We start from the raw sequence: 24,302 nt of genomic DNA, 5'->3' as shown, positions 1-24,302 counted from the left end.
AAATCTCACATTCAACTTCTTGTGGGTGCCCCATGTAACTCATCAATCTTAGGGATGGGATACTTGCTCTTAATAGTCTTTTTGTTTAGGCTTTGCAGTCTATGCACATTCACATTGTGCCATATTTCTTCTTAACCAACATTATTGAAGAAGCAAAAAGACTCTCACCTAATTTAAAGTAATGGTTGCATATGGATTTAAGCTCATTTACACATATAATGTTTTTTTACTTGAGTAGACAAATGGGTGATTATGATTTGAAAGATTATTTGTATTTTGTGGTTATAGGGGATACAAATGTGGTTCTTGGCATGCACTAGATGTGAAACCTTGGGGAGTTCACTATGAATTTGCATACCATGGAGATGAGGTTTGATTCAAATGGAAAGAAAATAGAGCTCACAGGCATATTAGATGGTGGTTCGAGAGTGGTCTCCTTCAAGAGAATGGAAAGACTAATTAGACATGATCGGGTGAAATAGGTAGTAGAGTGCATCATAATGCCTATAGTTACAAAATAGCAAAAGAACAAACCCAAATATTCAGATTTTGTTATCCAAGTACAACAAGGTGTTTAATAGTATACCTCTTGGGATACCACCGGAGAGAGGCATCAAGCATGTTATAGCTCTGGAGAAAGGGTCTAAACTAATGATCCCAACATCATATTAACATCCAAAGAAACACAAGGATTAAATTGAAAAGACCATTTAAAGGAGTTGATTGAGATGAGACACATTAGACTAAGTGAGAGTCTTTTTGCTTCTTCAATAATGTTGGTTAAGAAGAAATATGGCACAATGCGAATGTGCATAGACTTCAGAGCCTAAACAAAAGGACTATTAAGAGCAAGTATCCCATCCCTTAGATTGATGAGCTTATTGATGAGTTGCATGGGGCACTCGCAAGAAGTTGAATGTGAGATTTTGAAGATGATATAATGATGCAAGAATGTACATTTTTTTTCAATAATGCTTAGAGGAAATAAACATTAATATAATCAATATTTTAAATACCCACAACTTAGAAAATTTTAAATTTATCACAGAGTATGGACAATGAAATAACAATGAAACTATTAATAAATATTAGGGTAAATAGCTTCAAAATGATATTACAAACATACCCATTAGTTGTAATAGACAAGAAGTCCGAAGCAAACTTTGAACTACCAAACTAGGATTTTGATAATGGCTCCAAACTCCTCCAAAACAAAACTCCTCTCCATAATGATTGCCAACCATGCCCCAAAATTGTCCAAATCTTAGGTGTTTGGTTTCAAAACTCCCCATGCCCCTCCTCAAGTTTAATGGTCAACTAAGAAGAGGGTATGACCAACTTGAGTGATGGAGAAAATACAATTAATGTCTTCAAATCAACTCCTTTGTATTTATGAATTTATCAGGAAATCCTCTCAAAAAAACTTGGAGATACACATAAAAAATATTTGCAAATATGCTCTTGTATAGTTTTTGAATAAAACTACTTGCAATTCCACCAAGAAAGATCTTTCACTTTCATAGGAGATGTCCTTTGCGAAGGTTTTTGTCCTCACAAATCCCTTGGAAGAATTTTGTTCAACTAACAATATCCTTTCATGAAATTTAGAAAACATGAATGCTAAATGATCTCCTCAAAAGTCTTTTATTTATTCCTCCAATTCTCATGCCTAGCTTTAGGAGTTAATATATTTTAAAAAATCCCCCTATGTCCCATGTAGGTGTCCCATTTAATAAAGAAAACTCAAAAAACCTTTTAAAGTGTCTTCTTATGCCCCTTAGACGCCACTTTACAAAGTCACATATATACTCAAAATAATGTTAAATTAAATATTTAATTTAACTTATAACATTAACATTATTTAAAATAATTTCGTTGATCATTAAATATTGTCAAATAATCGACAATGAATGCAATCACTTACCATACCAGAGTGAAACTCTACCATCTGACCAAGTCAGTGCCCAAGCTGACACTTAGTAAAAATAGGAAAATGAACTAATTGTCTGAAACCACCCTAGAAAGTGTCATAATGCATTTCTCACTGAACTGAGCTCAAGCCAACACCCGCAAATACCTAATAAGATAATTTGCCATGTCTCCAAGTCCTAAAAAATCTCTTAACCCAACCAAATTAGCGAGAACCTATTGAATAGGCTAATGGTCACCAAGTTGTCAGTTCTTAGGATGGGGACATTACAATTCCATTGGACATGAGAGGAAAAATATTAAATATTTGTATTATATGTCAAATTGTAATTGCATTGTCAAGAGGTTAACTTTTTCAGTGACGAGGATAGACAAAATGGATAATATTCCCTCCTAGACATCCATTTTTAGGGATTTGAACAATTATGCTTTGGGTGCTCAAGATTGGAGGGTGAATGGTCATATATTGAGTGATCCGAAGAGTCATCAAGAGTTACGACCCATCCGAGAAGATAAAGATTTGAGTTGTTATGGGTTGGGCACTGATGTTGGAGCCATTTTAAGGAAATTGATATTTTATTGTATCATGGCTATCCATTGGCCTAGGCATGCCTTATTGCAAATGGTTTTTTGCCTTTTGTTTCAAGTTATCACCATGGCCTTTCCTCGCTTATTTTTCTATAAATTGGAGTCATGGCATAGTAGTTTTGTATTGGGTTTCTACAGGTAACAAGTTGCTTCGAAGTTAGAGAGTAGTGAAATGTATTGTTATGTGTCCCATTGAAGATTAAAAATATACTTAATCTCTTTTCATGATGGTGTTTTTTCTCGAAAGGGTTTCTTCACATAAATTCAATATCTTTATGGCTTGCAAATTTTTCTATTGAATTGAATGTTGTATTCACTTTCTTAAATCTCATTTGGTAATCTAATTTTTAGTTTTACAATCACGTAAAGAAGTTGCACTTACATGGGTACCTAAAATGGCCTCATAACAGAGACCCATCTTGCATCATTTGCATTGGTTTGTTCCTCCCTAAATTGCACTTAAGGGGGTGCTAGTGTGAACAAGGCCTTGTACTTAACTAGTTCTTTACGAGGACCTAGTCACATGTTAACTTAGGTTCTAGGCGCCTTTGTAGAAGTCTTAGTTGTCAATGAGATCATATCTCTTTTACTTCTTGCGTCCTAAGTCATAAATAATATTTTTTTTGAGTTAATTGTCTCATGTTATAGGATTAAGATACATGTCAAGATCTTGTTTAATCCTATCACTCACCTTGCCTATATAAGCAAGACTATTGTATGCTTCATAATATAACTCATAGATCTTAATATCAAGCAAGCTCTTTTCTTGCATACTCTCTTGTGGAAGGTTTTCATTGTTTTTGAAGGTTATCCTCAAGTCTTGAGCTAATATTCAACTCTAGTAGGTGACACATGTGGTAAAGTTGTTGCTCTATGTAGATAACCTTAACTTAAAGGAGAAAAATGACACATAATTTTCAAGAACATTTGAGAGCTTTAGAACTACTTTTTTATGAGGTGAGAATGCAAATGTAGACTATCAAAACTAAGGTCACAATCTTTACCTTAAGAAGAAAAATGTAACAAATAAAATTTGAGTTTGAAGAAAGCCCCTTTGCAAGTGATAAATGAATACAAATAGATGGGCATTGATTTTCACAACAACCTTATTTGGGGGCTCATAGGACAAAAATGATACAAGGGGGTGTAAAGCCCTATACATGCTTCAAGATAGATGCATATAAACTAAGTTATGGGATTGAAAAACAAAGAAGACTTTATTTGGGCTGCTTGTTATGCGAATGGTGTTGTATGGATTTGAAGTTTGGGGCAGTAACACATCAACATCAAAATGGAGACAAATAAGAAGATCTACAAAGATATCGAATAACAAGTAGTTTCAAAATAAAAGCCATGGTTGCATATGAGATTGTCTTAGGCAAGACTAAAGTCATTCTCATAGAAGCAACCATGTTGATTTGGCTGTTAGGATATTTGAAGATAATTTAGAACATGAAGGAGACAATTAGTCCAAAGTAGCACCAAATGAAAAGTTAAATAGAAGGAAGAATGTAGATGAAGTGAAATAGTAAGTGGATGAATAAGTGGGAAATTAACATGCAAGAGTGCCCAAACACCAATTTAAAAATTAAAAAAACTATGTGAGAAAGAAGGTCAAAGCAACCATGTGTACAAAACAATTCATTCAAAAAAGAAAATATTATGTCAAGCAATTCAATCCCACATGTGACCGTGGGCAAAAGCATTATGTAGGAGTGAAAATAAAGTGGATGTTAAAATGTTAATAGCCTAGCTAAGAGTTGACTCACACCATCTTAAACACATCATGGAAAGGAATTACAAATAAGTTTTGTCATCTTTGCATGTCACAACCAATGAAAAAATAGCTTTAAATCATGTTGGATATCTAAATTAAAATCCCATACTCTAATTAAATTAAAATGTTAACAACTTTATTTAATTTGATCAAAATTTAAAACAAAAAGATCCATGATCAACAAATAAATATTTAAGGTTGTTATTAAAAATTCCATTAGATTTGGGATTAGTCCATTCTTGGTATAATACATAAAATAGATTGTGGAAATCTCACAGATTCTTGGTTTATCATATCCTTTAATGTTAGAACATGCGGCTAACTACTGGTCCATATAACAACTGGAATCAGTATAAAATAGATAAATTGAAATGGAGTTCCCATTGGGGATATGTTGATCTGCTCTGGCAGCTGGTTACTGATCTTTTCATTGCAGTCTATTGACTGCTCTCCTCCTGCATTGTTTCAATAACAAATAGAAAATAAAAATTGAAATGGAATTCCTGATTGTTAAGTTCAATTCTATACCAAGGAATCGTGGGAGTTTGTCAGAATATAAAAGGGCAATGAGTTTAAACACCGGCAATCTAACTAACCAGTCTCATTCAGAGACAGAACAAATTGGCAAATACACCACGTTGGAAAACGAAGATGATGATTATGTTTCGTTGTGATAAAAACAGAACTGATTTAGCACAGACATTTCCTCGCGCTTCCGTAATAAAATGTCATCCGTTGGCCATGCCAGAGTTCTTTATAGAGAGGGTAGTTTAAAGGAGGCGCTACACATGCTGCTTACTACACACAACCCTCCTGTAGATTTTTCTACGCATATTCAATTATTGCAGACCTGCATTGCGAAGAATGCGCTCTCAGAGGGAAAGTTAATCCACTCTTTCATCACCGACAGGGGTTTTTCGTTTGCTTCAGGCACATTTTTTCAAAATAAACTTACCAACATGTATGTCAAGTGCGGTAGTTTAATTCATGCTCGTAAAGTGTTTGACGAAATGATAGAACGAGATTGCTTCTCATGGAATGTGATCATTGCAGCATATGGAAAGCATGGGTTTCCTCAGGAAGCAAGAACCCTGTTTCACCAAATGAAAAAAACAGGCGTGCAACCCGATCAGTTTACCTTTACAAGCATGCTCTCAGCTTGTGCCAAAACAGCAGATCTGGACCAAGGCATGGACTTACACGAGAGTATAATAGAAAAGGGATTTCTATCTAATATCATAGTTGCAAGTGCCCTGATAGACATGTACGCTAAATGTGGAAGCATGCAGAAGGCACGCGAGTTGTTTGACGAAATGCCCAACCGAGATGTGGTTTCATGGACTACTATAATTACAGGATATGCACAAAATGGTGTGGTTGATGAAGCTTTAAGGCTTTTTAAAGAGATACCTGAACCAAATGTGATATCGTGGAATGCAATCATTGCTGGATGTGCTCAAAATGGTCTTATGGAAGAGGCTTTAATGATTTTTAATGAAATGCCTCAACCAAACGTGGTTTCATGGAATGCAATTATTGCAGGATATGCACAAAGTGGTCATCTTCGGAAGGCTTTTAAGTTTTTAAAGAAAATGCTACGTACAGGTGTTCAACCCAACCAGATCACATTTTCCAGCATTCTCCCAGCATGTGCCAGAATGGGAGCTTTGAAAGACGGCATGTATATCCATCAGAGCATAATTGAAAAAGAAATTTTGCCAGATGTTGTAATCGGGAGTGCCCTGACGGACATGTATGCAAAATGCGGAAGCTTACACAAGGCACGCCAACTATTTGACAGAATGCCTCAACGAGATGTGGTCTCATGGAATACAATGATTGCAGGATATGCACAAAATGGCATTTTTGATGACGCTTTACTGCTTTTTAGAGAAATGCCTCAACCAAATGTGGGCTCATGGAATGCAATCATTGCTGGATATGCTCAAAATGGGATCGCTGAAAAAGTCTTGGACACTTTCAATCAAATGCAACAAACTGGTGTCCAACCTGATCAGTTCACCTTTGCTATCATCCTCTCAACTTGTGCTAAAATGGAAGCTTTGAAAAGGGGTATGGACATCCATCAAAGCATAATCAAAAGTGGATTTTTGTCTAATGTTGTTGTTGGGAATGCTCTAATTGACATGTATGCAAAATGTGGAAGCATACAGAGGGCATGTGCATTGTTTGACAAAATGCCTCAACGTGATGTAGTCTCCTGGAATGCAATGATTGCAGGATATGCACAAAATAGTGCTCTTGCTGAGGCTGTAAGGCTTTTCAAAGAATGGCCTCAACCGAGTGTGGTCTCATGGAATGCAATAATTTCTGGATATGCACAAAATGGCCTTGTTGAAAAAGCTATGGAGGTTTTTGAGCAAATGCAACAAACAGATGTCCAACCCAATCAGTTCACCTTTGCCAGCATCCTCCCAGTTTGTGCTAAAATGGGAGCTTTGGAAAAGGGCATGGACATCCATCAAAGCATAATTGAATCTGGATTTTCAACAGATGTTGCAGTTGGGAATGCCCTGATAGACATGTATGCGAAATGTGGTAGCATACAGAAAGCACGTAAACTGTTTGACAAAATGTGTCAACCTAACACAGTCTCGTGGACTACAATGATTGCAGGATATGCACAAAGTGGGCTTTTTGAAAAAGCTTTGGAGCTTTTTAAGCGAATGCAATTGGAAGGTACAAAGCCCGACTCCACAACCTTTGCCAGCATCCTCCCTGCCTGTGCTAAAATGGGAGCTATTGATCTAGGAATGGAGTTTCATCAAAAAATAACTGAATGCGGATTTTTTTCAGATGTTATAGTTGCAAATTCTATGATAGATATGTATGCCAAATGTGGAAGCATACACAAGGCACGTAAATTGTTTGATAAAATGACTCATCCAAATGTGGTCTCATGGACTGCGATGATTGCAGGATATGCAATGCATGGATATGGAAAAGATTCTCTGAAACTCTTCGAACTAATGAAGCTTTCTGAAACATATCCAGACAATGTAAGCTTTGTTTGTGTATTATTCGCATGCAGCCATGTGGGTCTAGTGGATGAAGGCTGCAAATACTTCAATGATATGAGTAACTCTTATTGCATTGTGCCTACATTAGATCATTATGTATGTATGGTTGACCTTCTTGGACGTGCTAGCTATCTAGAGGAAGCAGTGAACTTTATCATCAAAATGCCAATTAAACCTGATGTTTTTGTGTGGATGTGTTTGCTTGGTGGTTGTAGATCACATAAAAATATAGGGCTAGGAGAGTTTACAGCAACTCTTCTTTTTGAGTTGGATCCTAAAAATGGAGCACCTTATGTTCTTCTGTCAGACATTTATGCAAAAATGGGGAGGTGCAGTGATGTTCAAAAGGTACGGGGATTGATGAAAGATAGAGGAATAAAAAAGATGCCTGGATGCAGTTGGATTGAAATCCATAAAACGGTACATGCTTTTGGTATAGGAGAATGATTACCCACAAACACATGAGACTATGCAAAGTTGGAAATTTGTCCCGCGATATGAAGACAGTGGATATATCCCAGATTCAGGACCTGTATTCAATGACGTGGAGGAGAAAAATATTCCATTGGCACAATACTGAGAAGCTGAAAATTGTATTTGCTTGTTAAACATATCCATTGGATCAACTTTTGGAGTTGCCAAGAATCTTCATGCATGCTGCCATGCTGCAATGAGGGTTGTCTTTATGATTGCAATAGAAACTGTTGAAAGATGTGAACAGTTTCTGTCTCTGCAAACATGGAAAATGTTCTTGTACAGATTTCTGATCATGCTAAGTGAAGCAAACGTTAAATACAGTCTTGCACTTTAATAATGCGCCTTGTGCCAGACTTGCAGTGATAAGAATAATCGGATTGATTTTCAATATCTAAAGAGAGTTGTTTCTAAGTTTTTGGAGAGCTTGACAAAATCATATATGTAGTATGAATCACTGCCTAGATGTACTAATGGAATGTTTATAAAATCCTTGCTTGACACTACCATAGAGGAGTCATACCATTGAACTATTTTTCAAGAAGCCCATTCAGCTCTGGAATGAAAATCTGGAAAAGGCGGAAGTATTGGAAATATAAAAGAGAAGGAAACATTAGAAGAGGGCTTCTAATCATTCCAATGCTTGAGTGCAATTATGGGAACATCTGTTGGTAGTTCTTTACCCCAACCTTTGTTGTTTCGTATGCCGTACATATGTCAGGTCAACCATTTGGGATTTAATCATATGCACCAAACTACAGGTATGTTGGTTTTGTGTCGTTTATTTTGAAGATTTGCAATACTGAATTTTTATTGTTTAATTTTTGTTACTTTTCTGAAGAGCTAACATATTTAGGGCACTCACAATGTTTGTAATTTCTGGTACGATTTAAATTCAATTGCGTTGATTCTAGTTTGAAAACTGAAATAAATAAGTAGAAATAAATAATCTGTAAGTGCAGACAAAATATTACATTTTTTGTTGTTGATGTGATAAATCTCTCTTGTGTTGGCTTAGATGCCGCAGTTGGTGCTTTCTGTAAAAGTCCAAGTTGCTGTATCGGGTATGGGTATGGGTATGGGTATGGGTATGGGTATGGGTATGGGTATGTGGGTATGATAAGCTGGTATGACATATTTTTGCGTGAGGGCTGGGTATGTCTGTACAAAAAAAATGAATAGTATATTATATATTAATATAGAATATATATATTCATATGTATAATTAGATTTATTAATTTACAATATAGTACATATTATATTGTATTTAATTTTACCAATTTAATAAAAATAAATAAATAAAATATTTAAAATTATGTAATATTTAAATATATCATTTAATAAATTTATAAAATTATATAATATACTATATTTCATAAAACTGTTAAATAAATAAAATATTTAAAATTATGTAATATTTAAATATATCATTTAATAAATTTATAAAATTATATAATATACTATATTTCATAAAACTGTCTATATTCATATATATAACAGATAGACATGAAACGATATACATGAAGAATAGATAGATTGCTATATGGAAGGAGGAGAAGATTTGAGTGAGTGTAGTGAAAAGGAGAGATTTGGGAAGAAGAAAATCCTCTTGAAAGAGGATAATGCAAGAAGTGAGAAAAGAAATGTTGTAGCTCTCAGATACAAGGGGCATGTAAAGAGAAATATGTGGGAGCAGCCTACATAGTTACAAAAGGAAGAAAAGGAGATAAGTAAAAGAAGAAAAGGAAAGAGAGAATGATCACTGTGGAACATAGAGTTATTAATTATTTTTTTGAATAATATGAGATTGAAGGGTGTAAACAGAATGGATCTACATCACAGGTTGTAAGAGCAGGGGAACCAAAAACCCTCAAGCAAGGGGATAACGAAGAGGGAAGAGAAGAAACATTTTGTTTACAGGCAGAGAAAGAGAGAATCCTCATGGAGGATAATAAAAAAAGTGGAGAACATGGAGCAGGTAAAGAAAAAGTTGAGAACATGGACCTTGAGAGTCTTGTGTTTGATAAGATAGCTGACGAGGATGAGGGCAATCTCTTGTTGAAAGAGGAGATGCGGAGAATATAAAGATTCTTGCATGGAGAAGTGTTATATGAGTCTGAAACAAAGCATGTGGTTATGGGAGAAGATGAATCCTAGATTTATAAGGACATTATTGGGAATGCAAAGAAAAAGGAAGGGGCAACGAAGTGTCATATAGATGGAATTGAAGAATAAATTGATGAGAAGAATGAAAAGATAGCCGACATATATCCTGTGCAAGGCATAAGAGTAGAGGATAAGGAGATTGCATGTACAGAAGAAGTTGCAACAGCAACAAAAGAGGAAAAAAAGATCACAAAGGTAATGTGTTACTTTTTAGAATTTTGTAAAAAATGAAGTTGATGTTGAGTTACATATAGAAAAGAGATGGAAGAAATGGTGGATGAGAAAGTGTGTAATGAAGATAGTATGGCCAAGGCAAGGAATGGTGTTGTTGCAACAGATTTTGGTCTTTTGAAGGGCATAATGAATATAATGCATCTAAGAACAAGAAGAGAAGATAGAGGATCTGATGATATAGAAGAAAGTAAAGAAGAGAAATTGATGATGGATGAAGAATGGAGAAGTGTAGAAGATCATGTGGTGTAGTAAAGCACTGATGAACATGTGGGCGTGCAAAAAGAAGAGAGTGAAGGAGAGGTAAGTGAAAGGGAAGAAGACTTTTGTGGAAGAGACTAGAGCATGGTGGGTTTAATCCTACAAGAGGAAGAAGAGGAATCAATAAAGGTAAGAAGATGAAGAATATTAAGTGGAGGAGTACTTGGAGGAGGTTAGGCTATGGTGGGTTTAGTCCCACGAGAGGGAAGAGAAAAGTACAATTAAAGGAGATAGTGGACATAGGTCCACAAAAAAAAAGAAGAGGAGCAGATTTGGCAAGGAAAGAGACTTGTCCCAGCATGCTGGAAGAGGAAAAGGAAGAAATAATAATATTTTGATGGCCCTACTATAGTAATGGAGTTTGCTGCAGGTTGTGTGTAACCTAGAAGGGTAGATCTACCATTGAACTATGTTTTGTGAGTCTATGTTCACAAAATTCATACCTCGAGTACTAGGGTGCAATGGCAGTCTTGCGACCAAAAAGAGTTTCCCTAGTTTGTTGTTGTGTTTTCCTTCTTTGTGTTGGTTGTAGGGGTTGAGGGTTCGATTTTTGAAAATTTGCTGATGATTCATGGCCAAGTGACAACATCACCATGTTCAGAAGCTCAAGGGGTACTCACCTTACTCACCTTTCAAGTTTGGTGAAGTTTGACCAAATTTGAGCAAGTTACAAAGTTGCAGAATTTAATGCCTATTTGGATTGTAGAACTTAAGTCTACATATGGATCTCATCCAATTACACCCTGAATCCCCACAAGTTCTTGTCCCTTCGATTTTTTGCAACTTCTCCATATTGCAGAACTTCAATGTGTTTCAGAAACTTGTCTAGCCCTACTTGAAATCCTGCGATTGCCTATGCTCCTGATTTCTTTGGAAAGCCTTCAAACTGCAAAACCTTCTATGTTATGTGGATTTATCCACATACCCCTTGAAATCTTGCAACATCCTAGATCTCCTCGATTCTCCACAGCTTCCTTTAACGCTTATTTTACCGCAAGAATCAACAATTGTGGAACTTTCTAAGTCAAGTGCAATAGTGGAATTTCTGACCATATTGGGATACCCCTCGGATTTTCACAATTATTTGCTAAAACACAGAAAAAGACAAAGTGATGGTTTTAACTGCTTGCATGTGGATCCTAAGGACGAATGGAGGCCCAACACATGTCATATCTTGTTTGGACATGAATTAACCACTTCAACTCCATTTTGTACTGTAAATATAGATCTTGAGCTCATTGTCGGAGAGCTTTTTTGGAGAGTCTTGTATAGGGGTTGTGAGTTTGCTGGGCAAAGTTAGAAGATTTCTATGAACAGAAGTTGAAGCATGTTTGCTGGGGTTGTAAGGCTTGAGAGCCAAGGTTAGTTGGTCTGTAATGACATGTAAGGATCTATATGAAAACAAAACCAAAAACTACTGAGAGGGGGGGTGAATTCTACCAAATGAGAAAGCTGAACAAACAACCACAAAGATGACACAGAGTTTATTTCATGGAAAACCCTCTCAGGTAAAATACCACGACACAAAATAGTTATCATAAATGAAAATGGGCACCAACCCTATTACAAAAAGTGAGCTACAACTCACATCAAGAGCACCGACTCAACAAGAAACACTGAGGCTCCAACCTCTCTGATCATATTGAAGAAACCATGACAGACTTTCAATATCACTGAACATTTTGTGGGACTTCACAGTGCAGACGGCGTAAAATGCCTATGGTTTTATTTGTTATCTGCCAATGTATTAATTAATTATATTATGTGGGTTGTCACTCTCGATAGTTATGTGTCGGTTGGTTGACGGTTGTGTTCCTCTTGACAACCGTCAGGCTCTTTAACTATGTTCTGTACTGCCAAGGAAGTGGTACGGTATTGTCGGATTGATTGTAATCCTTGGCTGACCATCTCTGGTCTCTTCTCTGTAATAATTGTATGTGTGAATAAAGATATATTTTACTGCCGTGTCTGGTATGCATTGTCACGTATATTATAGTTTTCTGTATTTAATTTACCAGTTGTAGCGGTAAACATTTTGGCGCCGTTGCCTTAAAAGAAATCGGGTCAGCCTTGAGTGATTCATGCTCGTAGACCCCATTAAAAGTGAGAAGAGGTCACAGGGTGGTCAAGACCAAGCGATTAGGTGATCTGTCGACCCTTGGCCAGAGGGAGCACAAAGACGAGTTAGAGCCTGGAGGTACCCAAAGTGTTGGGACACTGGAGGTGGACGTGTAGAGGACGCGCACGTTTCTGAGAGTGCAAGGAAAGCATTAGAACGTAGCGGTCGGAACAGTCCACCCAGGTTTGACACACCTGGAAGTATTTAGAGTGTTGGGGACGTTGAAGGTGGACGTGTAGAGGATGCTTGCGTGGTCGAGAGTGCAGGGAAAGCACTGGAATGTAGCGGTTGAAACAGTCCACCCAGGTTCGACACACAAGGCGAATACGCATGTACCTTCCGAGTGAAAACAATGTTGAACACCTAGGAGAAGCATAAACTGTCGAAGTTCGCGGGGGATGGATCAGAGGACCCCGTATGACATTGCAAAACATGTATAACCATTTGGGAGGCAAATGGCCAAGACGACTAGGATTACTGGTTGAAGGCGTTTCCGACCACCCTTCGAGGGATGCCAATTGATTGGTATACCAACCTCGATGCTCAGTACAAAACAAGATGGAATAATTTGAAGAAGGCCTTCGAGGAGGAATTCAAACTCCTAAGGGATGACAATGAGATTGTGGCTGAAATCTATAATACCAAGCAAGGGAAAAATGAGATTGTGCGCGCTTACAACCTTAGGCTCAAGGAGTTGCTACACAAGATGGAGAACTAGCTAGCCGACGGGTTGAAGAAGAGGTGGTTCACTGAGGCATTGATAGCCTCACTGCGCAAGAAGATGAAAGTAGTGCCTCCGTCCTCATACGTTGATGCTTACAATCGAGCGATGGACATCGAGAGTGAAAACAAAACCTCCTCCTGAGGGAAGAGGAAGACAGATGATGACGAGAGTGCTGAAGGTAGCAGTGATGAAGAATCCAAAACTCTACGAGCCTTTCGACGGGATATGATGAGAGTGATGAAAGAGTTGAAGGTCAAGAAAGGAACCAACAAAGAAGGTAAGGAACTATGGTGTACTGAGTGCAAAAGTGAGGGGCACATGAAAGTTAATTGTCCTAGAAATATGTTTTGTGAGATTTGCCAGGTAATGGGTCATTCAATAAAGGAGTGTCTGTATAATTTGATCCGTACAATTTGAAGACTAGAAGTATGCAAGTACTCTTTGCACAAGGAGAGTCCAGCCCATCGAAACCACAAAATGTATCGCCAGGCGGTTCTGCAAATCAATGAGGGCGAAACCAAATACAGTATGACTCCAGAGGACGTCCTATCATACAGTGCCGACAATGTAGTGAATGGGGACACTTTACGAGAGATTGCCAGAACAAGAAAGACAATGTACAATTATTGTGCAAATTGTGTGGACCAGGTGACCATGAGGACACTGATTGCCCAAAATAGAAAGGGGTGAATATGCTGGACATCAAGGAACCAGACGAGGAGGTACTGGCAATTACAAGATTGCAGAGAAAAAAGGCTATGTACTTGAATCCCTGTACAGAGAAAGAAAGGCTTCGGGAGGCAAATGTTGATGTTGAACGGGCGATGGCAGACGAACGAACGTTGCCAGTTGTGGAGGGGAAAAAGCGAGACCGGGTGACTAAGACCTAATCCCACTTTTGCCAACACATTGGGAATACGAAAGAACCTAGGGAGATAGCTCACTTTGGCTACTTCTTGTGAGAAACAGAGAGCCAAGGATTATCTCTTAGGGTTTCTATTCCTCTTGTAAAATAGGGTGTGATTGTTAACTAGACTAGGAGATGAACAATGAAGCATATATGAACTGATATTGCAGAAACTTGTAGAACTGGAACTGAGATGCTGAAAGCAGAGAAGGGGGAAGAATTTGAATGTGTACCTGGTGTTGAAAAATGAGTCAAAGAAAGCTGCAACTGAAGACCTGCAAATTTGATGTTCCGAGCTTCCACCTTGCCAAATTTCACTTGAAACTGGATGGACCAGGGCGCCCAAAGAGGACCAGGGCACCCAAAAAGGACCAGAGCACCCAGAGAGGACCAGAGCGCTCAGGGAGGACCAGGTCGCAGGACCAGGGCGCCACACCCTTGTCCCGGTGATTTCTTCTCAAATTTGATCTTCGGGACTGTCTGTGTGCTTTGCTGGACCTGAAATTTGTAGCGACGATTGGATCCTGTACCTGCACCTGCAACTGAAAATAGGGTTTTGGGTGGTTATATAGGGTTTTTCCTTAGTCAAACCCCTGTGTTGGTGATTTCCACCTCCACAAATAGCTGATTTGTATAGTAAAATAGTTTGTGCAGGAATCTTGTGTGTGCAAGACCCTAAAATGATGAATGCAATCAATCTAGAGCAATCCTAAAGAGTAAACCCTAAATGCTTGTAATTGAAAAAGTAAATCCTCTAAGTCAATGATGCTAAGTGATCTAAAGCATGAATGTAAATGTGCAAATGAGTGTAAAGAAGCTCATACAAAGACATGAACATAACATGAAATCATACCAATCCCCAAGGGAGAGATATTTGCCACTAGATCTCCAATTATTCTTCAATTTCTTCAAGGCTCCTAATTGATGATGAATGCTTGATGAAATGTTGTTGAAGACTCCACATAGGCTTCTCTTTCACTACATAGAAGGCTCCTTGCGCTCCAAAAACCCGCTCTTAGATTCTTAGATCCCATTAGATTCCATCCCTTCAAATGAAGAAAGAGAGCTCTTATGTATAAAACACTAGATCTTAATTTCGTCTTTAGGCCGACCTAGGATTTGAATTTACCGCCAATCTTTTAGGGTTAAGCATTATAATATCATAGAATTATGCTCCCGAAATTTTGGGAAAAAAGCCGAGGACCAGGTGCACTTTCAACATGGTCCGACCAACTTTTCACCAAATTTTTGGGGCTGTTAGATATGATGATATTAGAGCGAATCCCAAAGTTACAGTTGATTTCGAGGTGTTTTGATATGTGAAATCGGGCCTTAAAGGTCGAAATAGGACATAATTAGGGTTTATGACTTAATTATTTATTGGAGGAATAAAATAAAAAGGGGCACACTTAGGGTAAAGGGCCCAATTTTATGATGTGTGAAGTGATGAAATATGCCTTTAGATTTAATTAAATTAATCAATTAAATGCTTAGAGGGAAATTACAATGCAAGATGCAAACCCACTAAGGCAGGTGCTAAACTAAGTGTGGAGTTGTACCACCCTAAGAAGGGCGTACAATTTACGATGCTACACAAGTACTCCACTTTGATTAGGGTCCGAAAAAACCATAATCAAATAGATGTTGCAAGCCACCGTACCTATACAGGTATCTTCTGCAAACAATGCCACAATTGAGGATGGCTCTTACAAATGTGGTTGGTGAGAACATCGTCGAACAGGAACAGCGTCAGATGGCAACAGAACCATCTGGCACGGACCCCATGACAGAACCACCTGGCACGTCTGCCACAGACCCCTTGCTGCTCACTATGAGTATCGGTCGAAAGTCAACCGTGGTGGAAATGGAGATAATGGGACAGAAGTTGACGAATACAATCGTGGACAACGGCTCCGAGGTGAACGTATTGCTAGAGAAGACATGGAGGGGTCTGGGCAAACCAACCCTCTGGCCACCATTCCACCTTGTTGGTGCGGACCAGCATGACATCAAGTCCCTTGGAACACTCATGGCACAAAAGGTTGTGGTTGGCACACAACATTTCTTTCTTGACTTCGTGGTCATCTCGTTGGAGAGAAAAGCTTACGACGCTCTCCTTGGAAGGGGTTGGCTGATTATGGCCAAGGCAAATCACAATTGGAAGAGAAATACACTCTCCATCGAGAATGAAGGCTGCAAATATGTGATTGACTTGAGGAACCAGGCGGTGAGTGAAGAACTGGCATCCTCCGACTCAGAATCTGAGGGTGGAGAGTTTGGTCTCGACGAAGGGAGGAAAGGCATGGAACCCAACGATGAAGGGGTGCTCGAACTCGAAGATTGCTTTGAAGATGAGACGAGTTCCCTGAACAATTGATGAAAGCATGTCAAGTTATGAATAATACATCTGGTAGACGGAGATGGAAAGTGGAAGGGAAAAGCCCACGAAGGAAGAACAAAGGTAGTACGAACAAGGCACTCGGAAGGAATTACAAGTTGTCAAGTATTGGAGCACATTAAAGTTATGCAGAGGAGAAAACCAGTCGGCAACTCAACTGTACAACCTCGTACAAAATTCAGGAAGCACCATTGACACAAAGCTGTACACACCTGTACGAGACCGGGGAAAGCAACAAAGAAGGGAATCAACTGTACAATTCCGTATGGGAGAGATATCCATACAAACCCGTACGACAAGATATTGGCGAGAGGGAAGATCGGTCGTACGCATCCGTACAAGCATGCAACTTTGGCAGGAAAACATCACACGCACCATACGAATCTGTATGGAGAAGACAAAGGTTGGTGTTGTATGGATCCATATGGATAAAGCAGGCGATGAGATGGAAGGGCCGTACGGAAACCTATACGAAGGTTGGGGCTGTTCGTACAACATTGGCAGAGAGGGGTAAAGGGATTCGTACGGAACTGACTAGGGTAGAAGGCACAAAAGACATCCGTACAGAATTGGTAGACAAATTCAAAGAAATCTGGAATTCCGTACACAAAGTTGCAAGATTGAATTTGTACAAAATCCGTACCATAACAGAGGAAACAAGTCGCGTCGAAGGAAATATGGCCAAACATAGGAAAATCCATATGGCTAGACACAAGGAAATCCATACGGCCAGCGACAAGAACTCTAGTACGGCTAGACACAAGGAAATCCGTACGACCAACCACAAGAACTCTTGTACGGATAGATAGGAGAAATTCCCTACAAACAAGTAGGAGAGATTCTGTACGGCCAGGGGTTGACAAAGAGGATTCTGTACGCTCAAATTGAAGAAGGATTTCTGTACGAAGAGGAGAGGTGGTCCGTACATAGTCCAGACAGTATGCTGTATGGCTTTGAGGTAGAAATTGCAGAAAATAATCACTGGAGAGGAAGTTGGGAGCCGTACACGGAGATGCCACCTGAGCCGTGTGGGATAGACTCTCACTAGAGACTATTGTTTGACTTCATCAACAATGTTTTTGGCCTCTCAAAAAATCACAAAAATTATGTGCGCCATGGAGTTCCGTGTGGTTTTGAAGGTTGTAATTTGGTGTTGGCGGTGGGGGCGCTGCCCCTCGACCCTGCCCCGTACTGCGACAGGGAGTGCACCCTGGACACTGCCCTGGGACCCTGTTAGGGGCGTTGCCCCTCGACCCCGTTGGGGGTGTTGCCCCAAACCCCATTTGATTTGGCAAGTAGTTATGTGTCGGTTGGTTGACGATTGTGTTCCTTTCGGCAATCGTCGGGTTCTTTAAATATGTTGTTTATTGCCAAGGAAGTGGTACGGTGTTGTTGGATCGATTGTAATCCTTGGCCGACCATCTTTGGTCTCTTCTTTGTAATAATTGCGTGTGAATAAAGATATATTTTACTGCCGTGTCTGGTATGCATTGTCACGTATATTATTATTTTCTGTATTTAATTTACCAGTTGTAGCTGTAAACACAACACAAAATTTATGATAATGTCAGACCTTGAAAAGCTTTCTGCAAAAACTGAGAGCAACACTCTAGAAGTACCAGCACTCAATCTTCCTTCATACAAACAAGTAAACCATGTTTACCTCACTGGGTAAACAGGAAGAATACAGAAACTGAACAACAATGCACAATGCAATTACAAAGGAAGTACCAGAACAAGCTTTCCATTAATGTCAAAAGATGTTCATATTATAATCCGTCGTCCATATTACATGTCCTCCAACACCCGGAGGTGTTACAATATATGACAGCCGAAGGGGTGTGACACAACTGTCGCGACTCCAACTACCTACCCGTCGGCTAACTGACTATCAATAATTAACATTACTAAACGATACATATTTTCCGATAACATCATCCCCCCCAAAAAAGAAGTCGTCTCCGACGACTAACAACAAAATGGAGACAATGCATATATACACCCAAAACAAAGTCAAGGAGGGTGCTAAGGAAGCGTCCCTGAAGTCGAAGGCTGGGATGTTGGTGTCTGGGCCGCCAGGCGGGCGCGGAGGTCATAAACCTGCTGAGTGCGTGCTGCCACATCCCGCTCCGCCACCAACACCTTCTCTAAAGCCGTCTTCACCATATGCGCAGCTTCCAGCAACTCCTTCTCCTTGGTATCCGCGGACTCTGTCATACCGACCAACTGAGTCTGCAACAAACCCCGCTCTGCAGTAACAACATCCAACTCCTGCTGCACAAGGCTCCGCGCACTCTGCTCCTCCGACAGGCGGATGTCAACCGCAACCTTCTCTGCACGGGCTGTCTCAAGCTGTGCTAACAACTGCGTCCTCTCGGCTGCCCACGAAGCCTGCTGTCTGGCGAGATCTCTCTCTATCTCTACACGAGCAGCCTCGCGGACCGCGGACTCATGCTGCGTCTGCCGCAGTGCATAGTAGGCATCCCTGTAAACCTGCTCAATCTGTCGGACGAGAGTAGTCACCCTACTCTCCACGACGGGCTGAGGCACACTCCAAGCCTCGAGCATTGCATCTGTCTGAATAGTTGGCCACCCTTGTGACTCAAAGCATGTAGCAAAAGCTGTCGAACAGCCTACCCGCATAAACTGGAGGACCTGCTCTAATTCCTCCACAACCTGCTGCAAAGCTTGCGTCTGAGCCGATGCCACCACTCGCCGACCCCTCGTCACCATATCTGCTAAGTAAGCCTCAATGTCCTCCCCATCCTGCCCCGAAGGCTGGGACCCCGATATAGGTGCAGGGGGCTCGAGTGGGACCAAAACTGCTGCATCCTGCTGGCACAAAGGTGTCTCCTCTACCCCCGCCTGCTCCTGGATAGCAGGGATGACTTCTCCTATCTCATGCCCTACTGCTGGTACCTGTGTCTCACCTGATGAATCCTCCAAGTCTACCACCTCCGTCAGAGGCTCTCGCCGAGGTGAGAATACAGCAGCTCCTACTGGTGGCATCACCGTCATCTGAAATCGCCGGGTCAGCCAACTCCCCATAGCCACCACTGATGGATCCGTACTCAACACCTCCAAGCCTCTCTCCACCTCTAAAGTGTGTCTATCCAGGGGCTCCTCCAACAAAGAGGCAGACACAGTCACTACTGCCTCGGATCCCACAACGTCCAACCGCACCTGAGGCTCTGCGTGGACCACCTCCCTGTGCTCCTCCTCTGCCACTACTTGCTGCGGTGATCCACATGACTCCGCCATGCCTTCTGTACGTGCCTCTATGGCCGGAGGCGGTCCCGCGGGTGGCGCACTAGCCTGCGGAGGTGGTACGATGGAAGGTGATGCCACCTGCTGCATGGGCCCAAGTGCAACGGGCGTGCGGCCCTCCCCAAAAGCTGGAATCGACGTGCCTCCCACTCCCGTGGATGACCTCACAAGTGTGCCAAGTGGTAGTGAGGGTGGCGCAAACAAGACTCGCTCCCCCGCGGGCTCCATCCTCCCCTCTTCTGTCGCCCTACTGCTACTATCCTCCGCCGAATCCTCTTCCTCTGAAGCCTCTTCGCTGCTGGAAGTCTCTCTTCCACTATCAGGTTCTGCCGAGGGGGTCTCTACTATCCTTTTCCGTTTCGCGGAAGAATGGCCAATGTCAAGGTGTCTCCAATGCATGATAGGAGGCTCACCTACAGTCAATGGTCTCTGCGGCTGTATCTCCAATTCTGCCTCCGGTACTACTTCTCGTGTGGCCTCCAGAAACAATCCGATGGCATAGTGGGGCATGTAGAACGTGCGATGCTCCATCCTCAAGAACTCGCACATCCGCTCTGATAACAATGTAGCCCAATCATACACAATGCCATTCAGAAGTTCATTCATCAATATGATCTGCGGTAGAGCGATATCCGATGCCCTACCAGACCCCGTCAACCTACTCTTGAGGACGTCCATTATGCACCGCCAATGGCCCTCGGCAACAAAAGACCTACGCATCCCACGGCTCTTCGTGGCATCAACAATGCTCTCCAATTCTGCTGTGGTCAAGTCTCGGGATACTCGTTTAATCCAATATTCTTTTTCCTCCCGCGTCATCTTCTTAGCTTTCAATTCCACTTTCTTGCCATGTACTCCTGGAATGCCAAACACTCTCGTGAAATCTGCCGGTTTGAAGGATATCGTGAGATCCTTCCCAAGGTACTCAAAAGTACTCGTCCGTGAATGGCTATCAAAGGTATCAACCATGAACCGTAATGCTCCCTCGTACTCACGGATAGCAAACACAGGCATTCGGATGGCCCACTCCACTCCTGCTTTCCGAAGGCTCTTCTTCACCAAATCATCATCTGGTGTATCTTGCCACCACCTCCTGCATTCGGACCCATTCAATCCCTCAAAGGTGATATTCTGCGGAGTCCATGTGTTCTTCCCTCTTGCGGCATGCTGCTGTGGTGTCTTTCTCTTCTGTGTGGCGTCCATTGTGCTACCTGCTATGCGTACACCCGAAGGGAGAACTTGCTTATCCTTATTCATGTGGCTGCCCTCCTGCAACCGTTTTTTCCAATTCCTTTTTCTTGTAGACTCCATTAGTTTCCTCCTGCAACTGATTCTTGAGTTTAGCCGTGTCGTTGCAAAAGCCGCTAACTACCTCCGGGCAGCTAAGACCGTGCGGAGGTGATCATCACTCTGCTTGCCAACCAACTACTGTCCACGCGGCCATATATGGCCCAGCGCCGCCAGTACCAACCAGGACGCGCGTGGAAAGATCAATACAATTGGAGCCCCCAAATCACCAATACGAGTCGGTGCGGAATGTTCTATTACGCCCAGCAATCAAACACTTCCCTTAACCGAGATGACTGTGCCACTTCCAAGCAGACTTGCTACACGTCTAGCTGTGCGATGACCACGGCCAATGACTCCCACACCCAAGCGTAGGTCAGAACGGTTAAAATCCACCTCCAATTCGCATGCCCTCAAATTGCGAATACGTGTTTTGAACAATCCGGAGCACAAATTGCAAATACGCGTTTTGAAGAAATGTTGGCCATGCATGGAAATGCCTGCCAAGTAATTCCCCTCAGGTGATCCCACAGTTGTATGTGCCTGTGCGTTGGGCGTGCGGTAGACACCGGGAGGAGCAAACCCAAACTTCTTGCTGCCTGTCCGTGGGGTATGTGCGGTGTGCGGCGTGGTGGCTTCTTTCGTGTGGCGTAGTGTCTTTTCCTTGCGGCGTGGCGTGGTGTGCCTTCGGCGATGTGCGTCCTCTTCCTTTCCTTGGCGTCTTTTCCTTGCGGCTTGGCGTGGTGTCTCCTTCGTTCCCTCGGCGGTGTTTATAGCTTACGTGGCGTTTTAACCTTGCGGCCTTCGGTGGCTCCCACCGCACGGTGGTGCCACCGTTGGTGGTCCCACCGCACGGTGGTTCCACCGTCAGTGGTTCCACCGGGCCACTTTCTCCTTTTTTTTTTTTTTTAAATTTTTTTTATTTTATATATATTTATATTTTTTTTTTCAAGTTTTTCAATTTTTTATTTTTTATTTTTTATTTTTTTAGCGGCTGACTGACTGGGAGGGTCCCGTTTCCCTCCGTTCGTGATAGTTCTTCAATTTCGACCCGTTGACTGCATCTGGTATCTCCTTCCCGTCCAGCGTCCATAACTTTATCGCCCCGTTCGTGTTGACCTCATGTATCCGGAAGGGCCCTAACCATCGGACTTTGAATTTCCCCGGTTTAATTTCGTTTCGTCCATTATATTTCAAGACTAACTGCCCTGGGGTGAACCTCGCCCGCCGAATGTGTTGGTCGTGCCAATGTTTCCTTCGTTGCTGGGCCACGTCTGTCACCCATTGTGCCATCAGCCTTCGTTCATCGAGTTTGTTTAGAGCATACAGGCGCTCCCTCAGGCTCTCCATATCGCCAAGTTTATTCTCAATAGCAATTCGGAGACTTGGCACCATGAACTCCATCGGTACTACCGCTTATTGTCCGTACATTAATTGAAATGGTGTCTGGCCCGTCGTTACTTTGTAGGTGGTGCGGTATGCCCACAACATCGACGGTAGTCGCTCCTCCCAATCTTCCTTTTCTACCCCGCACGACTTATAGATGACCGAAACCAGAATCTTGTTGGTCGCCTCCGCTTGACCATTGGCCCTCGGGTAATACGGATTGGACAAGGAGTGAAAATTTTTGAACTCCATCATAAGGAGTCTCACCACATGGTTCACAAAATGGCCTCCTCTGTCACTTGTTATCTGAAGCGGAATTCCATATCTCGTGATAATTTGTTCATAAATAAATCTGGCTATACTCACCGCGGTGTTATCGGGTAGGGCCCGTGCTTCGACCCATTTTGTCAAGTATTCCGTAGCTACCACGATGTATGTACATCGCCGCGGTCTGCTGACTTTTAAAGGCCCCACAAAATCAAGCCCCCAACGTTCGAATAACTCTTGTGCCGCTGAAGGGTTTAATGGCATGAAGTCTCGTTTTAGTGGTTTTCCGGCCCTCTGGCATGTATCATAGCTTCCGACCCATTCTCTGGTGTCGCTGTGTAGCGTCGGCCACCATAGTCCGGCTAACAGTACTTTCCTAGCCGTCGTGTCCGGCCCCATATGACCTCCTGCGGGTCCTTCGTGTGCTTCCTTCAAAATCCCCGGTATCTCTTCCTCCATCACGCATCGGCGGAGTACTTGATCTGTCCCCATTTTGTAAAGGAGTCCATTGATCAGTTGGAACGTTCGGCTCCTCAGAACCAGTTTGCGTCGTTCCCCTGGTGGCATGTCCCGAGGGAACTGGGACGTCAATAGGTACTCGCCAATACGAGTGTACCAGGATGGTAAAACCGCAATCCGGAATAAGTGCGCATCCGGAAAATCATCATTCACCCCCTCCGCTCGTTCTCCCGACTTGATTCGTGACAGTTGGTCAGCGATCACATGGCTCTTCCCTGGCCGTACTATAATGTTGAATGTGAATTCTTGCAGTAGTAACAGCCACCGACTCACCCGTCCTTGAATAATAGGTTTATTCACCAAGTACATCAAAGCTTGGTGGTCTACATAGAAGGTGAAGGGTGTCGCCAACAAATAATGCCGGAACTTCTGTATTGCGTAAACCATGCCGAGCGCTTCCCGTTCAGTTGTACTGTAATTCCTCTCAGCTTTCGAGAGTAGTCTACTGGCGAAGTAGACTGGGTGATCCAACCCATGATCCCCAACTTGTGCTAATGTTGCACCTATTGCATAGTTGGAGGCGTCGACGTGCACATGAAATTCTCTGTCCTAGTTTGGGTAGGCCAGTATTGGTGCCGCCAACAGTCGTGACTTCAATTCCTCGAAGGATTCCGACTGCGCCGTTCCCCATACGTACGGTTCCCCTTTTCTTGTGAGGTTATCCAGGGGGTAAGATATCTGGGAGAAATTTTTTATAAACCTTCGGTAATACCCGATGTGTCCCAAAAAAGATTTCACCCCTGAGACATCCTGTGGGGGTTCCATCTCCACAATCACCTGAACTTTATCCGGGTCTGTTTTAAGTCCCGCTTTACACACTATGTGTCCGAGTAGTCTACCCTGAGGTACCATGAATCTGCATTTCTTAGGGTTCAGTGCGAGTCGTGCCCTTCGGCACCTGTCCATACATTCTCCGAGTGCCTTCAGATGCGTCTCCTCCCCGCTGTAGATGGACCAATCA

At 41.9% G+C, this 24,302-nt stretch overlaps 1 protein-coding gene across 5 annotated transcripts in view; it reads left to right on the top strand.

The window, feature by feature from the left end:
• The first annotated feature begins 4,549 nt into the window (after positions 1–4,549).
• LOC131035770 (pentatricopeptide repeat-containing protein At3g02330, mitochondrial) overlaps positions 4,550–24,302 on the top strand; it is a 28,518-nt gene continuing 8,765 nt past the window's right edge. For 2 of the 5 annotated variants that reach the window (XR_009104001.2, XR_009104002.2), the window contains exon 1: positions 4,556–8,570. Coding sequence is in view for 2 of the 5 variants with exons in the window: in XM_057967512.2 (XP_057823495.1) it covers positions 5,020–7,314; positions 7,551–7,559 (2,304 nt within the window). In the remaining 3 variants the exon portion in view is untranslated. Of the gene's footprint in view, positions 8,571–24,302 lie in introns of those variants that run through there. The other 3 variants (XM_057967513.2, XM_057967512.2, XR_009104004.2) reach the window with 3 other exon arrangements.

The sequence above is a fragment of the Cryptomeria japonica genome, chromosome 5, assembly GCF_030272615.1.
Source record: "Cryptomeria japonica chromosome 5, Sugi_1.0, whole genome shotgun sequence".
In the NCBI taxonomy this organism is placed as follows: domain Eukaryota; kingdom Viridiplantae; phylum Streptophyta; class Pinopsida; order Cupressales; family Cupressaceae; genus Cryptomeria; species Cryptomeria japonica.
Note: the sequence above shows the minus strand (reverse complement) of the source record. Positions and strands in the feature narration are given on the sequence as shown.